Consider the following 21,287-nt stretch of genomic DNA (forward strand, 5'->3'; position numbering starts at 1 on the left):
TATTGCAGTAACATTGGTTTATAACATTGTATAAATTTCAGGTGTACATCATTATACTTTTATTTCTGCATAGATTACATCATGTTGCAAAGTGAAATAAGTCAGAGGGAGAAGGTCAAATACCGTATGATTTCCTTCATTAAGTAGTAGATAATAACAACAATAAACAAACACATAGAGACAGAGATTGGATTGGTGGTTACCAGAGGGGAAGGGGGGAGGGAGGAGAGCAAAAGGAATAATTCAGCACAAGTGTGTGGTGATGGGTTGTAATTAGTATTTGGGTGGTGACTTATATTTCAAAAGTATCTTTCTGGCTACTTCTGAGAAAAAACCCAAGAGAGGCAAATGTGGAAACAAGGTGACCAGTTAAGAGGTTGTTATAATAATCCAGGTAAGAGAAGATGATGACTTGATCCAAGGCAGCCCTAGGGGAAGTGGTGAGAAGAGATTGGATTATGTATATATTTTTGAAGGTAGAGCAGATAGGATTTGCTGACAGATTAGATGATGATGTGAAGGAAGGGGAGGAGTCAATGATGACTAAGGTTTTTGCCCTGAGCAACTAGAAGAGTGGAGTCACCATTTATTCTGATCAGGAAGTCCTGGAGTTTGGTTTGCGATGTATTAAGTTAGAGATGCCCATTTCAGGTATTTGAGAGACAATGTTGAGTAGGTGGTTGGATATGAAATTGGAGTTTAGGAGAGAAGTCCAGGCTTGAAACATAAACCTGGGAGTTGTCAACCTACAGATGGTATAACAAATTATGAGACTAGATGGGCTCACCAAGGGAGTAGTCATAGATGGAGGAGAGTAGAGGTCCAGACACTGAGCCCTGTAACCCTCCAACATTTATAGGTCAGGTCAATGAAGAGAAACTAGCAAAGGAGAATGAGAAGGAGTAGATAGTAAAGCAGAAGGGAACTGAGGAAAGTGTCATGACCTGGAAGCCAAATGAGGAAAATGTTTCAGGGAGGAAGTTGTGTGATCACCTGTGTCAAAAGCTGCTGATGGGTCAAGTAAGATGAGGACAGAAGAGATCATTTGAGACAAGGAATATGGCAACTTTAGGGGACTGAGAATAGATCACTGGACAGTTAACACAGAGGACAGTTTGTTTCATAAGGGAGCAGTAGAGAAACGTGTATCAACTGAGAAAGTTACATGGTCTTGTTTTCTTTTTTTTTAGATGAGAGAAATAATAGCATGTTTGTATGTTGATAATGAACAAATGGAGAGCGTAAAGTTGATGATGCAAGAGACAGGGAAGAATTACTGAGTAATGTCTCTCAGTAGGCAGAGGGGCTGGGGTCTAATGCACAGGTAGAAGGGTTGGCCTTGGGAAGATTATGTAAAAGGGGTAATAGAGTATGTGGGCACAGATGGAGAAAGGTGAGTAGTGTGGGAGCTTCTGGAAATTCTCTTCTTGCTTCTAATTTTCTTAGTGAAATAGGAGGCAAGTTATCAGCTGAGTGTGAGGCTGGGGATGGCGGTGTTGAAGGTTTGAGGAGAAAGCATGAAATAGTCACCTAGGAGAGTAGGAGAGATTAACTAAAGAAAAATAACAGGCTTCCCGGGCAGTATGAAAGGCACTTGTGAGGTTCATGGCCATGAATTTAAAGTGAGAACCCTCAGCATGGTCATGTGTTTTTCTCCAGCCACATTCAGTGGCTTGTGTGTGGACACAGAATGGAGGAGAGTCGGGTTAACCAGATGTTGGGGTTTTGCCATGCAAGTATGACAAAGGAAGACAGATGCATGCTAGAAAGTGATGATAATAATCAATCAAGCAATAATAATCGATGGGATCTAAGCTGGGTTAGGAAGGATGAAGGATAAGAAGGGGGGGAAGGACAGTGAAAAAGTGGTAGGATCATTAGGTTTTAAGTCTTGATGGCAGCCAAAGAATTTTTAGAGTTGGGTACTAGAGAGAGTGAGCTGAAAGGATGGAAAGTAGTGATTGGGGAGTTTCAATGCTTGAAATTGAGATAATGGAGTGGTTGTGGTTATTGCTAATGATAAAATCTAATTCTAATCATGGGGAGGGTGGCTAAGATAAGATGGAAAACAAGATCCTTGGAGGAAAGGAGGTCGAAGTCCTAAGGAGGTCAATGGATGGATCATATATGAGATAGTGACACCAAGAATTATGACAGAAGTAATGTTGGACAGCTTGACATAACCAGCAGCTAAAACCAAGGAATGTTGGTGGGGAGCAATAGAAGCCTGTAACATGGAAGGGTAGTGAGTGGAAAAGTATAATGAGAGGAGATTTTAAGCTAGAGGTGTGTAGAGAGGAGGGAGGGAGAATGATCTGGAAGCCATAACGAGAAGCAAGGAATTCACTTACCCTAAGTGTATGAAGGATGTTGGAAAGAAAACCAGCACTACTTGAAAGGGTGATGGGAAAACCAATTTCAGTTAGAGCAAGAAGGTGAAGAAAATGTTAACAGAAGAAGTTGAGAATAAAAGGAGTTTGCTGATGATTGACAGCAAGTTCCAGAGGGCACAGTAGCAGGGTTTCAGAAGTTGGGAATGGGTTGGAAATGAGGTCAGAAGAGGGACGGTGCAGAGTCATATGGGTCTCGGAGTCCATGGGGTGAAGGATACATTGGGGGTCTTGGGCTTCTCGTGGTGTTAGACATGAGTAGGGAAAAAGACATGATGAGATTAGATATGGTGGTTTCAAGGCAGACCATAATGGCAAAGCTGTGAATAGCGTGGAGGGAAAGAGGGTGATGGTGTTGTCAGGAGCACACAGAATTCTGAAGTCCTCTCTTTACTCTCTGCGATGGAGGTGTGGAGGCCAGGGTGGACCAGACTTATCTGGAGCACGTGGAACTCTGGGACTCCTTTTTGATTCTTGTGGGTGATGGCGTGAAAGCTGGAGAAAGAGAAACAGGACAGCCACATACAGCAGCTCAGGTTGTGCATTTTACAATTCAAGGGTGCTCCATCTATATAGAGTCTAAAGTGACTGGCACCCCCTGAATGAATGCAATGTGACTGCCCTGGAAAAACACACTCTCTATTGCACCTCAAACACATTATATTTACAAACTTATTGCATTGCTGAAATTCATTCTTATTCATCTTGTCACAAGGCTGTGAATCACTCATGAGCAGGGACCACGTTTCCCTCTCTCTCTTTTCTGGCTCCTAACACTTAGTAGGCTGTTAGAATAGGTGTTAGCTCTTAACTTCTGAGTCTTATCCTCTTGGCACCAGAGATGCAAAATAACTTGGAACCTTGAAATGGAAATGCACGACCTCCTTATTCCTTTTCTCAGGAAACGTCAGGGGTATCCTCCTCCCTTCTCCCCCTATGGGCTCACAGACTAACAAGCAGACTCTGCAGTCTTTCCTTGGCCTGGGATGAGTTCCTTCAGCGTATACTGGAATGTGGTGGGATTTGCTGACTGATGACATCAGCTCCTCTTACATGTGTCTCAGCCCCACAAGCCTAACAGACACAGCGGTGCTACTCCAAGGCCCTGCGCCTGTTTCGCTTGTGTCCCTTCTCTCTCAGAAAGTTGGTAGGAAATATCTTATTCACTTCCCCTTTCCATTTTGCTTCTTTAATTGTTCCCCAAACAATATTGTTGAATTAATGAATGAGTAAATTGGAATTTTGCCCTACAAATGAAGGAGAGCTGCTAGTGGTGTCTGAAAGTTATTTAGGGCTACTGCTCTTAGGAGGAACAGAGAGAATTCATCTTTCACAGCTGTTCTTTCCTGTGTGACTTTCAGAAATGCACTGTAGCTGAATTCAGGGTTTGCCTCTAATATACAACTCTGGTCAACCATGTTTTCTTCCTTTCTTTTCTATAGGGAGAAGGTATCCTCACACATATGACTACTATTAAGAGATCTGAATCACATCCGCCCAAGGACCAGACTGTCCTGCCTTTAGCCACTGGAGCTCCTGGTTTTCTCTTGAGGATGATATTCTTTTTGTCCCAGGCACCTGTCTGTTATAAACAGAAAAAGAGTAAGGAAGTAACAGGTCCGGTGTGTTGGATGTTGACTAAAACCATAGGAGCTCCCTTATTTTGTCTCTTTTAGGTCTGTATGTTAAAGTCTTATATTTTTAAATCTCTAATTCTCTCTTTTATTTATAAGATTTATTTTTATTGACCTTATGCCTCTCACATGTTAAGTCCTCTGGGTCAAACTTAAAAATCTTAACTGCAAATGAATGACGAGTAAAAGCCTGATGAACTCTCCACCCTGTGTACATTTCATTGATGAGGTGCTTCAGTGACAGACACTGCCGGAGAGTTCAGGGCAGACCGGGTTTTCTCTAAGCCACATGTTTTAGGTTTTGGTAATGATGTTATATGGCACTTCACTGATACAAAGGAGAACCTGAGAAAGAGACATCTTCCTAAAACTGATTATGGATGGGAATTGTTATATTTGTAAAAGCCCTCTCTGGGTATTACTGGGCAAAGCCTATGGAAATCTTGGAAATGCAAAGAAGATGAGACTAACTCTTGAACTCTTCTGATTTGCCCAAGTGATTTCAGAGTCTTTATTATTCCTATACCCCGCTTCCCAAATCTCTCCTATCTCTATGCTTTTTATACAGATTCTCCTCCTTTGTTCCTTCTGGAAAGTAGCCTAGGGGCTGGGCCTTGTAGGAATCAAGCTTAGATTATGGGAGAGAGGAGAAAAAGGCACATAAGAGAAAAGACCAGACAGACAACTGTCCAGGAAGCAGAGATTTTAACTGGCCCAAAACCCAAATTTTTTGAATCACTGGATTCAGGTGATGAAATAATTTCCATGGAAATAAGATATATGTCTGCTTCTAAATCCTCCATAGAGGATGGCACAGGAAGAAGGCACACCAGGGAGGTTTGTACAACTGTACAGATTTGACGTCTGCATTCTAGGGTAAATTTTTACCAGGCTGAACTTTTGAGGTGTGTGCTGGAGGTTGCTGGGGGACCCACATTGGCTGGCATGACTCCTGGACGTGTCACGTCTGGGGAGACCAAGTTGGACTGGGGATCACATTTCAGGGAACTTCACAGGCCTGGCCTGAACTGCATTCACAAATCTACTTAAAAGAAACCAAAGCGGGAGAGGATGTGCAGACAGTGATTAGAACTAAATAAAGAAACTTATGAATTACTGACACAGGATCAGCAGCTACATAATGGAGAACACTAATTAGGGATTAGTGGTTCATACTGATGTGATCTTTCAAATAAAGGGAAACATTGTGTGACAAGGTAGAATGAGTATGAGAGGGACCCAGGTTTGAATCCTGACTCTGTTCCTTGCTAGTTGTATGGTCTTAACAAGTTCCTTAAACTTTAGGAACTGTATGTTCCTTATCTGTAAAATATCTTTTGCACAGGGTCATTGTGAGAATTATGAGAATGTATAATAGATGAAAATAATTGATAATAATAATGATACTTGACACTTACATAGCACTTTCTACGTGCCAGAGACTATTCAAAAAACAATTATATACATTAGCTCATTGGACTTAAAAAAAAAACAGGAATGAGGTAGGTACTATTATCAGTCACAATAAGAACGATGTTATGATTCAGGTCAATTAGAAAGAAGCTGAAACATGAATCTAAAAATGACTGGCATTTATGAAAGACAAAGAATATGTGAGGATATATATTACTGACTACCAGCTTTAACTATGGAGTCTGAATTCTGAAGCAAAGAATTCTGAAGCAAACATTTTGCTTTGAGTTGTCCCTGCTCCTTGGAAAATGACAAATTCTGCCAACTTGTATAATTAAATCTAAGCTAGGAACTAGAAGGATAAAGTCCCTTATCTTTTGGGGGCAAAAATTTCCTTTCAAACATGTTTCATTCTGTTGAAATTTTATACAAGTTTCCTGGTTAAATATTTTATTCTTATTCATTGACAATCTTGTCTCTTATTTTCCTGGCAATACATTGTTTTTATAGGCTCTAACATTGTCAAGTTTTTGTAAAAGTTTCTTATCTGACCACAGCAGGTCAGATAAGACCTGTGCATTCCTGTGATAATCATCAGGGTGCGTTTCTTGTTCCTATCTCCTAAATTCATTTAACTTATTTTCCAACAAGTTGTGTTACTCCATTCCATATGTGCATGGTGGTTCCTTCTCAGTTTATTTAAAAAAATTTTTTTTCCTTGTCAGTTTTGACCTCTTGATAGAATCCACAGTATTATTTTCCATCTGAATTCTCTACATGCTATGCTCTCAGCATGTAGCATATATAAATCCAACCCATGGTACCATTTCTCTAACTGTGTACACTTTTTGTTAATGATGCCATGAGGGAGCAGGAGAAATACACACACCCAGAGATTCTCAAAAGGGTTCTATTTCTTTATGATGGACTCTTTCAATTCAACATTTCCGTTTTTTCTCACTTGACCATCTTGTCTACACAAAGGAATACTATCTCTACGCTGTCTATTCCCAGCTCTCTATCTCCAGCCCAGATCTCTTCTAGAAACTTTTGATTCAACTGCTCACAAGATATCTCCATTTAGATGTCTTAAGGCAACTCAGATTCAACCCGTGCAAAACTGAATTCATCATCTCCCATTCCTTTCTCCCTTCTCCAGCCAAGTAACTTCTGCTGTCTTACCAATCTCAGGAAATGGCACCACTACCAAATTGTCCAAGCTGGAACCTTGGAGTCATTCTTGACTGTTTATCTCAACTCCCAAAGCCAGTCAATAGCCAACTCATGTCAATGCTACCTCTTTAACCTCCTGTTAGTCCCCAGCGCCATTATCTTAATTCACGTCACCATTATTTCTTGCCTCATTCCTGAAACAGCCTCTAACTGATCTACTACTGCTAGGTCTTGCCACTCTCATGACAAAGGGTTAATAACCATATGTGAAGAACTATCACAAACCAATAAGAAAAGGCCAGCAACCAACAGAAATATGAGCAAAGGGAAAGAAAGAAAAGGACAAGAACCAATAATTCATGGAAAGATGCTCAATCTTGCAAAAGGAATAATAAAATAAATAAGTCAAAAATAAAGCAACAATGAGTTTCCATTTTTGGGGATTGTCAGAGGCCCCAAAAGTTTAAAGACACAGCCCTTGCAAAAATGTAGGGAAATAGACATGCTCAGTGTATTTTTGGTGCGAATGTAAATGGTGCGACCTCTTTGAAGGACAATTGGCAATTATAAGCAAATTTCTAAATCTACATACCTTCTAAGAGAATAAATTTTTTCACTGTATTTTCTTTGATACAATTTCTTTTTTTTCTTACCATGTGCCTATCTTACTTTTTCAATAAGAAATAAGTGTTAAACAATTAAAAAAATTTAACTCCTATTGAGAGGACGACTTGCTCATTCAGGCAGGTTAATCATGAAACAGCCCTCAGCATCAGTAGTCCAGGGTTTACTCTCTCCATGCCCCTCATCCATGCTAGATTTACTCCAGGGATCTGAGGCATCTGCTTACATCTATCTACTCATTCATATTCTTTTTTCCCCTCTTCCTCCCCTTATTTCAGAAGTAATTCAAGAGGACTAATGGGAACTTGACACAGGTGCTCCAAAACTAAAGCTAATCAAAGTAATTTGTACTAATTTGCACAATTCATAATATTACATTTTGATTATAGTAAACTTACCTTCTGAATTATGCTTCTTTCAGGCTATTTTAATTCATTGTCACTTCCTGAACATAAACATACTGTGATAACAAGAAAATTGCTCCCACAGCATGGTAGAAGGTTGGGAGGGGCCAACCAGTATTTAGAGTGGTTGTTGACAAGGTACCCTTCAAACTGGGTTTCAGATTCCCTTCTGAGAATGAAAATTTGACGAATTAAATTGTGATTAATGAGATCAGTAATCTGTAGCAATAACATAACCAGAGATTGCCTTTTAACATTTGATTCGTATTTGAGTAATACCCCAAATCCAATCAAGGTGACCTGGCTATAATTTTAGAGAGGCAAGACTTCTACACTTATGACTAAAATTAAGAAAACTTAAATCTCATCAATCGTAATGAGCTCTTTTGAAAGACAGAATTATTGGGGGTGGGAAGTGCATGACACTTGTAAGAATCACTTGGACAGGGAGGCGGAAGGCAAATATTAGTCTCGTGTCTCCAAGATGGAGCAGAACAGAGGGTTTTAACCAGTCGACATTCAGTCCACTTGGAAATATTTATCCCTGTGGGATACATGTGTATCAGGTAAAAAGCCATTACAGTTATCCAACCAGACCCTGGCATGCTCCCTGCGCCACCTTCCCGGGTTTATTTGGCTTCTCATACAGGTTTACCTGCAGTCAGCAGCACCTGATGCTGTTCCAGTCTCATAAGATCCATGGGGGCTTTAGGAGTCACTTAGTTTAACCTCCTCCCAATACAGGAATGCTCCCTGACTTCTCATTCCAGGACGCACCAGCCATGATTCTTTTAAATAAACTTGTTCTATCAGTCCCTGAGCAAACTTTCCCTCCCAGCTGCAGTCCCAAGATTTTATTAGGAGAAACTCTTCAGGCCTCTTTTAAGGCTCCTGAAACACAAATCCACTTTTATGAGGTAAATGGTTAATGTTCTCACAACTTTATTTGACCTTAATTGGGGGGATGGAAACCAATACAGCTATCATTTTAATTTCTTTATTTATCAATAGTATCCAATAAAAAAAAAAGAATCAGGAGTTACAAAAACAAGTTAAATGCAATATGGAAGCCTACTAAATACAAATACGTTTCACAAACACATAGGCAACAGAAATCTGCTCAAATTACTTCTTGAAATTGACTATTTAAAAACATAAGTGTAAAGGAAAGACATTCAGACTGGTCCACGTGGGCTTATTAGCAGGTGGAGGAGCCCTGCTTCCCAAAAACAGTGATGGAGTCCAGAGTCATGGCATGTGAGAAGGTTTCCATGGACACTGAATCTTAACAGATGCTGTAATGTTTATAAAACCATATACACACAGAGAAAACCCAAGGAAGCTTGCAGTCTAAGCCCGGTGCTTTTAGAGCTGGAGGAACTGAACCTGATTTAATCTTGTTTATTTGCTCCATGCAAAGCTCTATGCAAGACTCCCGGAACTAGGCTAGTTAGCAGCTTTCTGTGAATGGTCATCAGATCATGTGATTCCGTGGTGCAGGCAGTAGCTTCCCTATTTACAGGAGGAATGCAAAATTGCTCTTGGGAATTCAATGTTGCAGGGTAAGGTAGTCTTCGATGGCAACCACTGTCCTAAATGTAACTGGTGAGGAGACACTCTGGCTTCTGCCCTCTTCTCTTCTGCCCTCTTCTCTTCTGCCCTCTCTCCCATAGTGTCCAGGGGCTGGCAAATTGATCAAAGCATGCTGTTGGGGGTTCTTCAAGACCCTTGGACAGTGAGGTGCATTTCAGACTGCACAAATGGGGTTCGAAGAGAGCTCTGAAGTGGGATGATATATAAAAGCTTAGAATTCTAAACAAAGTGGAGTTCTCCCTTCCAAGGAGAACAAGGAAACTTGTTTAGAAGGAATTCCATTTTCAGCACAACTTCCTCAGAGCTGCCTGTGCGGCACACCCTACATATAATTTCCCTCTGGTGGTCTGTAATCTGCTTTTTGAAAATGAGATCTTATGTGAAGTTTTTAATCTTTGCTACTCCAAATGCATCTCAGACATGGTATTGAGTGGGGTTAATAATCACAGAGGCCAAGAGACACAGGAACGACTGACTTCTCCCCAATCACGGTTTTAAGATTCAATTTCCATTTTTCCCCCCCTTGAAATGTGAAATCTTCTTTTGTCTTCATTTCTAAAGGGAAAGCCATTTCTGTTTCCAAGGTTAGAAATGAAATGCAAATGGGAAGACAAAGTGGAGTGGTTCTCTTTCCCACTTTCTTCCTGGGCAGGCTTCACCTGAGAGGGCTCTCCATCACACCACAGCCTGTGGGGCCATTCAGACTGAGGTCAGATTTGGTTGTCTTGTTTTTGACTGTCTGACTCTTCTTGTTATAACAACAAGGTTCCATTTATCCTAAGGAGAAGGAAAATCATAGGAGCCTGTCTTCTTCTGGACCAATGATCAGAATCACAGAATTTCTAATTTATCAAATAGAAAGGTTAATGCATTCCTACCTGCTCACTGAGGAAACTGAGGCCCAGAAATAGGAAGAGACAGGGCCAAAGTCACTCGCCACCACTCTCCACTGATCCACCACTCTCACTGGGGGATCAATGAGCATCTCAATAGGCTGGGATATCTAAGCCTTGCTTAGCTGCACTTGTCTCCATCCTTTGGAATATTGATTTGCATGAATTTATCAGAATAAATGAAAACAAATTAGCTTTTTGGATCTTGAAAGCTTTGTATGGAGATGCTTGTTCTTCCCCTGGCTTCTGTCTGAGGCACCCGCTGCTCCTCTGGCAGACTGCTGACCCACTGGAAGTCAGGGGGCCAAACTCTGGGCTGCATCTAGTATGTGATGAGGCGGGGGTGTCTGGGTTAGAGCGGTCCCTGCACCAGGAAGAACCCCAAACTCTCCCACCTCTGAAATGGTAGGACTACTGAAAAATAATTACAAAAGCTTAATTTCTAGTCAAGAAAATAAAATATTAAAAAACAACAACAATAATATAATGATAATACTTGAAGAATGAAGTCAACTTGCCAAAAAAAGTTTTACAGAAAAATAGCACCTTTGGTAAAAAGTATTTTAAAAATTTGGTTAGGTCTCTAAGGGGCTCAAAGTATACAAGTATCTGCATCATTTGGGTAGACCCTCCCAGAAACTCCATCAGGTCTGAGGGACACTGGGTAACTAGCAGGATGGCTGTGCAACTAGAGGCAGTGGTTGGGGCCATGAGGAGAAGCACAGGCCTGTTATGCTGATGGCAAAAGGAAGAGCCGGAAGCAGCAAGTGTTCTTCTCCAACGAGCTTCCCAAACCCCTCCTCTCTAGAACAGCCTGCTAGGTTCCCTCTGGCATTGCTGGCTCTCCCTGCAGCATGGTTATAGCTGTAGGAGACTCAGAAGTGGTTCAGATCTGGGTCTGCTCCTCTGCCAACCCTGATGCAGTTTCCTTATTTGCCTCCAGCCCCCGAGCACCATTTGCACAGTTTCTCTCAAAGCACTCCTAGAAATGAAGGCTATGGCCCTTCCCCTCCTAGCCAGCCACCCTCATTTCCTTTATTGCAAAACAAATAGACAAAATAAAACTCATTGCTATACAAGCAAATACTGGTGATTTGGCGGTTGTAGCAGACACGTGCGTATACTGGACTCAGCGCTGAAGGGGAAGAGGAGGTGCCAGGCTCCAGACACCGTTCCCAGATGCCTCCTCATCAGATCTCTTTGGTGCTCACTCTCTTGATCTTTTCAGCTGTTTCCTTTGAGAAGCAAGAGAAATAACCATTATGAAATACAAAAAAAAAAAGGGCTGACACTTATCTAGACCTGAAGACTTTATATAGCATTGACAGATACATGCTCATGCTGAATTTTATTTCTGTTTACTTCTCTGTCTCGGCTGTGGATGACGAACAACTCGAGGGCAAGGATCATGTCTTATTCATGACTTGGTCGTGTAGGAGCTGTCACTGAATTAAGAGCTGACCCCATTTGAACGCCTATGAAATAATCAGGCCAGACATTATTATCCCCATTTTAAAGATGAAGAAAAGGATACTAAATGGAAGTGCTACAAGATGTTCTGAATCCAAGTCCAGAGAAGCGTTAAGAGCATCAGGCTCTGGAGGTAGACCCCCTGAGCTTGAATCATGGCTGTGCTATTTTCTGGGGGACTTTGGCCATATTATGAAAACTTCTGTGCCTCCACGTCTTCAACTACAAAATGAGGGTGATAAAGTACCACCTCTTACAACAGTAGCAGATTTCTCCAAAGATATTCTCACTTATGGCCAGTAAGCACATGAGAAGATGCTCAATACCATTAGTCATTAGGGAAATGCAAATCAAAACTACAGTGAGATGCCACTTCACACCCACTAGGATGGTAAAATAATGGACAATGACAAATGTTGGTGAATTTGTGGAGAAACTGGAACACTGCTGGTGAGGATGTAAAACGGTACAGCCACTTTGGAAAACAGTGTGGCAGTTCCTCAAAAGATTAAACACCATTACCATAGGATCTAGCAATTCCACTCCTAGGTATATACCCAAGAGAACTGAAAACATATGTCCACACAAAAACTTGTATGAGACTGTTCAGAGCAGCATTATTCATCATAGCCAAAAAGTGGAAACAACCTAAATATCCATCAACAGATGAATGGATACAAAAATGTAGTAGATCTACACGATGGAATGTTATTTAGCCATAAGAAGGAATGCAGTACTGATTCATGCTACAACAAGGATAAACCTTGAAAACATTATGCCAAATGAAAGAAGTCAGACAGAAAATGCCATATATTGTATGATTCCATTTATGTGTGTCCACAACAGGCAAATCTATAGAGGTAGAAAGCAGATTAGTGATTGCCAGAGGCTGAGGGAAAAGAGAATACAGAGTGACTTCTAATGGGTATAGGGTTTCTTTTGGGGATGATGAAAATGTTTTGGAATTAGTAGTGATTATTGACAAACCTGTGAATATCCTAAAACACTAGATTGTACACTTTAAAAAGGTGAGTTTTATGGTATGTGAATTATATCTCAATAAAAAAATTAAATAGGAATAAAAAACAACAACAGTGCCTGGCATCTAGAGGATACTGTTAGTGCCTCATCCATGGCCCCTTGCCTTTAATGTTTCAGTACACTGCATGGCTTCTAACTGCCAGCACCTGCATCTCTCAGCCTGAGGCTTTCTCTGGCTGCTGGAGCCTGCTCTGCCCACACATGCTGGCAGGCCAGATGCCAGGGAATTCATGTTTCCTGGTAGCAGCCCTCAGCCAATGGTTGACGGGAGTTCATGTAGGAACAGCCCAGCTTCCCTCCCCCTCAGGTGTGGTAACTCTGCTCCCCGAGTTCCACAACAGGACTAAGCTCCACTTGCCTACAGTGCTAACTTGTCTGGATATACACTCTCGATTGCTTCCTCCCCTTCCTGGGCTCACTTCCCAACTTCCCTTCTGGTGTTTCCTGGGATTGCCTCCCTAATAAACTATCTGTACTTGAGTCCTTGCCTTAGCATCTACTTCTGAGGGAACTCACATAAAACAGAGACACTTAAAAATGTTAGCTATTATAATTCACTCCCCACTTTCTACTCTGATCACTTCTTCACCCTAGACGAAAGGAATTCCTATTAAGTTCTTTTTTTCTTTTATGGGGCTGTACTCATCTGGAGACTCAAGGCTGCTGAAACATGAAAAAGCAAAAGGCTGCTTTTGTTTAAAAAACTGACATGGGTTTCTACACTATCAGTGACAATAATGATAAAATGCATATAAAAAAACCATCAATAAATATGAGCAATTATTAAGCAATCATTATTAATATTAATAATTCTTTATTTTCAAGTCAAATATTTAATCTCAATAGTTAAGCAGTTCTTGTGACCATTATATTCCTTAAAAACTTATGTCAGACATAAGGCTTGTATTACATAGGGGAGCAGAATTTTCTACCCCAAAATGTGGCTCTTTGGTTTATTTTTAAGAACAAGACTCAGGAAAAACTTTTGACCTTCCACCTAACTGTCTAAAAGAATTTAAGATAGAAGGCCTGTTCCAGGAAGGAGCTATCGCCATAGATCACTATAGTATAGCATGAACTAGGTGTGGTAGACAGGGAGGAACCTAGCAAGGCCCATTTGATCCAAGTCCTCTCCAAGTCTCATTGTCTCTGCAAGGCATGGCAAATGTTTGGTAAACAAACATTTCACCTCTATGTGAATTGCCTTCCTCCCCTTTAAAGTCTCAAACCACTACCCACAACATACTCCTTTGTCTTTAGCTGAAGATGGTATTTAAGGGGGTGGCTTCTGTCATTTTGGCGAGTGACTCAGTTTTCCTGGGTTTCTCCCATGTATTCATGTTATTAAACTTGTTTAATTTTCTCCTGTTATTCTATCTCATGTCAATTTAATTCTTAGACAAGCCAGAAGAACCTAGAAGAGTAGAAGAATATTTCTTCCTCCCCCAAAAATTACCAGACCCAGTCTACAGACAAGTGATCTAAGGTGCAATATCCTTTGTTAAGACTACATGGTAAACCAGTGGAAAGATAGGCCCAGGAGTCCAGCATATCCATGTTTTCTCTCCAGGCCCTTAGCAAATATATCAGTGAATCACTATTCTGCTAAGAAGCTTTTCCCCAAGAAGGCCTTCAACTTAATGACACTGAACCTGAACAGAATTCTTATTTATTATCTTCTCAAGTCTCGAGGAAGCAGAACCTCTAAGTTCCCTGTGTTTGTCAATCCTGGGCTGTGTTCTAGCCAGCTTGGCATTTAACTTAAATCCTTTCTGCTATGGTCCAAATCCACTAATTTCACACTCATTGAGAGCCAACTATATACCAGGCCCTGTGCTAAATGCAGGGATACAATGGTGAGCAAGCCACAGAGCCTGTCCTCAAGGAGCTCACAGTCCTCAGGTCTGGGCACTGACAGGAAACAGTAACACTTCCTTAGACCACGCTCGTTTGCAAACCACTTCCAACCTATTTGCAAATCACCACCTGGCTGATTCTTACTTATAAAACGACTTACCAAGTAGTAACCTACATCTGCTGGAACCTGCTGGCCCCACAAGGACTCCATCAGGGAACCGTCTGTATCGTGGTTTGATACCCTAGGTGTATCATTCAGGATCTACTGTATTGAACAGAGCATGTCTCCCTGGTCTCCTGGGGCATTAGGCAGCGTCTGAGTGGTGGAAGGGCCTGATGGTGACGGCAATACCTGAACCAGCATGGAGGCTACAACTCACCTGGTGCTTTTGGAGCTCCTGGACATATCTGGTCATCTCCTCCCCTGTCTGGGTCTGTGCCCCCTTCTGATTCTTTCCTGCAAGAAGAAATAAGGCTCAGAGCAGTGGTGGCTAAGGGAAGCCCGTGAGGGATCCCACCAATATCTACCTTTTAGGCTCTCAATTTCATCTCCCATTTAACGCACGGAAGGAGAGGTGAATTACCCGCATTTCTCTGAATATCAAGTGTCCTAGTGCAACTGACACCTCCAAAATAACACACAATAAACAAAGCAATCGACCTCCACTCTTCTCTGGCCTCTGTTCCTAGTGGCCCCTTCAACTGCTCCAGCATATCCATGCCAGGAGGCGGCCCTACAGAAAAAGCTACGGAGAAAATCTGGGTCCTGACTCCGGAAGTTCCTCTGGGGCAGTGATTCTCAACCATTCATATGCCCTCAGAACGTCCTGGAGAACGTTTAAAAATACAATTGCTTGGGGGCCGGCCCCGTGGGTAGCGGTTAAGTGTGCGTGCTCCGCTGCTGGTGGCCCGTGGTTCGGATCCCAGGCGCGCACCAAGGCACCGCTTGTCAGGCCACGCTGTGGCAGCATCCCATATAAAGTAGAGGAAGATGGGCACGGATGTTAGCCCAGGGCCAGTCTTCCTCAGCAAAAAGGGGAGGATCAGCATGGATGTTAGCTCAGAGCTGATCTTTCTCACAAAAAACACACACACACACAAAAATACAATTGCTTAGATTCCACCTTCAGAGATTCTAATTTAACTATTGTGAGGTGGGGCCTGGGCACCAGGATTTTGTAGACTCTCTAGGTGGTTCTGATGTGCAGCCAGGGTTGATAAGCATTGCATCTAGCAATGTTTCCCAAGCTTGCCTAATGATAAAAAAAAAAAACCCACCACAGAATACATCTTAAAAACACAGGTTCCTGAGCTGCTCTTTTGTGGATTCTGATTCAGCAGGTTTGGGATGGAGCCCAGGAATCTGTACGCTTATGAGCATAGTGTTTGTTGTTAGGAAACGCCACTCCGCCACGTCTTCCCGATTTCAGCATCTATCTGCCCCTCACAGCAGTCTCCCTCGGCTCTGGCTCCACTTGGCTTCACACTTCAAGGCCCCTTCTTCTTTGCCCCATTGGGATTTGTGATCTGAGAGCAGACTAACTTTCAGGTACTGACCTAAAAATGCCCTGGAATGCCACCTCTACAGTGTCCTCTCAGATCCTTGGGCCACACACCAAGATGTGCTCAGGCCCCTGGGGCACCACCATCTAGAGTGCTCTTTATACCCACCTAGGGCTCTGAACCTGGGCCATCCCAGGAGGGTGGATGAGCTGTCCAGTGGGGCTGTGGAAATGGGCATTGTTCCATGGGGGTGATCATTTGGATTTTGTCTGATGCATGTGATAGGGCTTATCATCCAGATGACCAGATGACCATGCTTCTCCTGTAAACCAGCGGATCACCAACTGCCTGCATCTTAGAAATGGATGGCTACTTCACATGCCAGACCAGGAGCAGTAGGTGCGGAGAGCTACTACAGGGAGTTTTGGGAAGATGAGTACAGAACGCTTCCTGGTTGAGGCAGGCTGGGCAGTTTAGAGATGCTCTCTCTCGGCTTCAGTAGCTACTGTGTGCTTGGCCTTACTACCCTGGCTTAGTTTTGACTTCCAGCAACTTCTAGGCATTTATAGTCTCTAAACAGCCTCTTCCTGCTTATCCACGTGTTTCTGGAATTAGGTTGGCGTCCTGCCTTCCCACACTGAGAAGCGACTTGGTCCCAGGCAGTGGGAGACTAGCAGTTCCCTGGGTAGTACTGAGTTCCATTTGTACTGTTGGTGTTACTTGGGCTTCTTGTCTGGAAGAACCTCTTCCCGGGTCCTTGACCTCTGTCTCCCAGCTACCATCTTACTTGACCTTCCTGAACATGGTCCTAGGACCAGCCTGTGCCTCCCTGCCTCCGTTGAATATTTTAGGTTCATCCCATCTGGTGTAAATTTGGGGCTTGGTTCCTTCTAACTGACCTTTCTTTCAGACTGAATGTGACCCTCCATTCTAGATCTGGCTTCACCCTTCTGTCTTGCCCCCACTCTGAATGGTGCCTGGTTTTTTCCTAGGGCTCAGCTTTGATTCAAGAGTCCCTTTTGATCATTGGCATTATTGTAGCCCAGGATCCTAATGGGAACCCTAGTGGTTTCAACAGAACTTTTGGCTTCTGCGCTGGTCCCCCAAACTCTCTCTGTCATCTCTCTCTCCCCAAACCACCCTGCCCATGTCTCAACTATCTCTTTTTTTCTTAGGATTACCCAATTCTGTTAATTTAAAGAGGGTCTACGAACACTTCTCCTTTTTCTGCTGGGTATAGATTGCAAGGAGTTGTTTTGTCTTCCAACCACCTGAGGTCTTTACACATAGGATTTCCTAAGCCGTCGTAAGGATTAAGTGAATTCATACGTAAAGTGCTTAGAAGAGTGCCTGGCACACAGTTCTCATGAAACAAATGTTTGCTTTCATTATTATTATTACTATTCCAATCTCATATCAACATTTGATCTTGCCTTGAGTCTTGAACCTCTCTTGTTCCAAGCCTCTGGAGTGATTTTTGCACTTAATGCATCTAGCGTAAGTGCTTTGCGCTCAATGCTGCCCCCTGAGAGCTCCAACATTATAAGTCTGAGACTGTCACTTGCTCCCCAGTTCCCTTGTTCCAAGCACTGACTCTTCTCCATCATCCCCACCCTCATTTCTCTCATGGTTATCTCGTGAAGGAAGCTCTCTCCTTGCTGTTCTTTCTTTCTGCCTGAGGCTCAGCTCACCGTCGCAGGTCATGGCTGTGCAGACCCAGTTTCCGCAGGCGCAAACGCAGCGGTTACAGTCCACCTCGGTCTCAGCGCCATCCGCATACGTTTCATCCTCCAGGGCACACTCTGACGGGACCAGAAACAAAGGGCAACAGTTTAGGGTGATGGTGGAACACGACATCTTGGCTATAGTCTGTACACCTTACCCTTTTCCCAGGCAAGACCTGCCTGTCCCTCAGAGGCGCCATATCTGGGCAAATGCCACCATCAACCCTAAGATTTTTGGACCCGAACCGCAGCATGGAGATGATGGACTGGAGCCATCATGGAAGGGAATTTTCTTAGAAGGCTCTGGAGAGCTCCACCGATCCTCTCTATCTGGGCCCCTCAAAATGCCCCCACTCCCTTCAACTCCCTATTTCTTAAGTTAAGCATACTCTTCTCTGGAGGGTTGAAGGATGGGTTGAGGCACTTGAGGAACTCTTGGAAGCTGAGTTTCCAGTCAGCATTTTCATCAGACAGTTCAATGAGAGCATCAACACAGAGTCCTCTGAAACAAAACACAGAGAAATGTGTCAGTAAGACCTCAGCTTCACTCCCCAAGAAAGGAAATAAGCATCAGGATTATATACACCTGGGCCCTCAGAGGAGGCCAAGGTATCTGTTAATGGAGCAAGTTTCTCACAACCATTATCCATCCTGACTCCTGTTATGCATCCAACTCTTGGTTTGTTATACTGGATGTCAGATCACTCAAGCTGTTCAAATGTTCCTCCCAAGACGACTACAGTTTCCTGAATGGTTTTGTCCACGTTGATTGACAAATGTTTCACTACTGGCACACTTCCACTAGCAATTGCCTTTCCCCACAGTATAAGCATCAAGTTAACCAATGTAAGAAAGTCAAAACAGAAGAGATAGGAACAGATGATATGAAAGGAATGTTTGATTGGAAAGAATATGGAGTTCAAGCAAGCATAACCACTATCACCATTCTAGAAAGAGATCTTCCAGAAAAGTTTTCTAGAACCCCAGCTCTCTCACTCTCCTCTTGACCTGGACGGGAGCCCTGGCTCAATCACTTACTACCCCATCACTTCCTACCCAAATGGCCTCGAGCTGGTTATTCAACCCCTCTGAGCCTGTTTTCTCATCTGTAAAATGAGGACAAGGAGCCCTCCTTCACTGGGACCTTACGAGGCTCAAACAGTGAACTTGTAAACTATTATCTGATTTCACGTTATCAAAATACAAAGGATTTGCAGATATTATACTTTAAGGCCATGGACTATTATTAAGAAAGAAGTATTCTAGAATCTGGGCTTCATGCTTTGTATTTCTTTTGAATGCAAGAGGTGCCTTTCCTATTTTTAATTCTCACTGATATACTGGAACCACACCAGAAGTTTCTTAGGGGTTTTTATTAATGTTTACTCTGGAATAATACCAGAAAAGGAGATGGACATGCTCACATTTGTAATAATTAGGGTTCTCTACATGAAATAGCACTGATAATCTTAAAAATCAGAACGAAAGCTATTTTAGACCCACGGTTAAATAATACATTAAAGTAATTCCTTCGGAAAATTAACCATTAAAACATCACCCACAACACTCAGAAACAACTTTGCTTTGATGCAACCTTGATAATTTATTTTAAAATTACATTCTTCTATTCCTTGCAAGTTCTGGCCAAAAACAATAACTACTTGATCAGATATCGGTGCTGCTTAATATATTATTAGTTCAGAATGTTCACAGAATAGACCAAGACAGAATTCCTATTTTGCTTTTTACTTCACACTGACAGTGGTGGCTCCTCTGCAGGTAGGAAGGGGTTCAAATTCCCTCTCCTATCCAGCCTTCCCCTCCTGGATGACTCCTCGACCTACCCACCTAAGCAGCTTGTTGTTCTCCTGGTCTGCATAGGTGGTGATGTTGATGGCGGTTTCATTCTGCTCCACAAATTTCAGGAATTCGCTGGAGTCCAAGCGAGAGTCACCATTATCAAAGTTCTAGAAAGGGGATGAAGAGATCTTTCGTGCAAGTTTTGTAAAACCCCGGTTCCATTATTCCCCCATGTGGCTTGGCCCTTCTTTGGTTCATCTTGTTCTCGACATGTTCCAACCCTGCCCTGGCCTGGCCTCAGGGAGCTACAGCAACAAGGCTTGAAGCCCTGGGGCACCCAGAGAAGGCACCTGCACCCCAAGATGAGACAGTGAAAGTGCCTGGGCAGAGGCCACTGAGGGCCTTTGAAACCCAGACCCTGCTCAGGAGGGCAGCCTGAACACAGGCCCGTGCTGCCCAAGAAGCCTGAGGTGCTTGAGAGCACTCTGGAGCTCCATCCCTGACACGACCCGCAGACATTCTCGACTTTACCCATGGGTCCAGGCCAGCCACCACACCACATTCTCAAACCCAAAAGAACATGTAACAACAAAGTTGTGCATCAGCATCTCTGTGGCGGAGCCCAGGATGTGTATTTCTAACAAGTTGCTTGAGAATAATGAGGCAGGTGATCCTCAGAGCTCACTTTGGGAATCACAGGACCACTTCTTGCTGCTTGATTTCCAGCCTTCCTGGCCTGCTCTCAGTACTTAACTTTCACACTGGTACCCCTAACTGACTACAGAAGGGAGAAGTCAAGGCAAAGGCCCCAGAATAACCTGCAGGCAGAAGCAGTGCAAAGCCCCCCACCGCTCTGCCCTGTGCGGTGGGCCCCACTGCAGATGTGTGCACAGGTCCTCGGCTTACCCAGCATAGGCTGTCCTCATGACCCAGCTGACATGCCATGAGCGAGAGGCAAGGGTATAGTGAGCTCGGGCACTGTCCCTGCTTTGGCAAGATACTAAACTGACACCTCACCCATCTGGGACCATTCAAGATGCCCAGGCCCTAGCTACAGGAGGAGGGTGTCAATTTTAAGGCTCAGATCAAATTCCAAGTTGGACACTGCTGTTCTCCTAAATAGTTCCAATGGAAAAAATTTTTTCAAAATTCCTTCCCTAGGCTGCCTCTTACTGCTGCTCTGGGAAATAATCATTACCTCTATGTTACTTGCAAGGTGGCTCCCCAGATAGTGTAAGGGATTCTGGAAGAAAACTCTGTACAGGTTTCCAGGTAGAAGGGAAACATACAGCCACCGACTCTCCTTCCATGACTGTCAAGTGTCACATGTATTCCACTCTAAGGTGGTAAATCTTTCATTGGCATGTATAATGACAGGTATGTAGAAAACGTGCAGGCCCTTACTCAGTACCTATTTATTTTCTTGTCCTAATTCCTAGGAACAGGTCTCTGATATTCCCTAGTCACAATACATTCACCCTGAGGAAACTTCCCTAAGTGTTCACCTTGTGAGGTCTTGATTAATTAAAGGAGAGAAATGAAAGAAGGTTGGCCAGGTGCCATTCTTAGCAGCACCGGCCTTTCTTGAGTCCAAATGTTGCAAGTGCTGGTCAGACCGGAGCAACCCGCATAGACTCCAACACCATCAGGGCCTGATGACAGAGTGAGTGCAGGGAGAACAGCCCAGCAACAGCTGTAGACCCAGAGGGCATCACGGAGTCCCCGGGACCCAGGCAGTTCTCAAAAGGCGGTGCTGAGGGCACACACT

The 21,287-nt window shown here is 43.2% G+C and overlaps 1 protein-coding gene across 1 annotated transcript in view; it reads right to left on the reverse strand.

Annotated features, from left to right (window-relative positions):
* Nucleotides 1-8,621: 8,621 nt before the first annotated feature.
* Nucleotides 8,622-21,287, reverse strand: part of FSTL1 (follistatin like 1) — a 55,064-nt gene continuing 42,398 nt past the window's right edge. Inside the window, exons 7-11 of the mRNA XM_058555867.1 lie at nucleotides 19,568-19,686; nucleotides 18,109-18,221; nucleotides 17,687-17,797; nucleotides 14,873-14,949; nucleotides 8,622-11,359 (exon numbers count right to left, since the gene is read on the reverse strand). Coding sequence (XP_058411850.1) covers nucleotides 11,315-11,359; nucleotides 14,873-14,949; nucleotides 17,687-17,797; nucleotides 18,109-18,221; nucleotides 19,568-19,686 — 465 coding nt within the window. The 3' untranslated portion in view covers nucleotides 8,622-11,314. The remainder of the gene's footprint in view (nucleotides 11,360-14,872; nucleotides 14,950-17,686; nucleotides 17,798-18,108; nucleotides 18,222-19,567; nucleotides 19,687-21,287) is intronic.

The sequence above is a fragment of the Diceros bicornis genome, chromosome 15 (assembly GCF_020826845.1).
Source record: "Diceros bicornis minor isolate mBicDic1 chromosome 15, mDicBic1.mat.cur, whole genome shotgun sequence".
Taxonomy (NCBI): domain Eukaryota; kingdom Metazoa; phylum Chordata; class Mammalia; order Perissodactyla; family Rhinocerotidae; genus Diceros; species Diceros bicornis.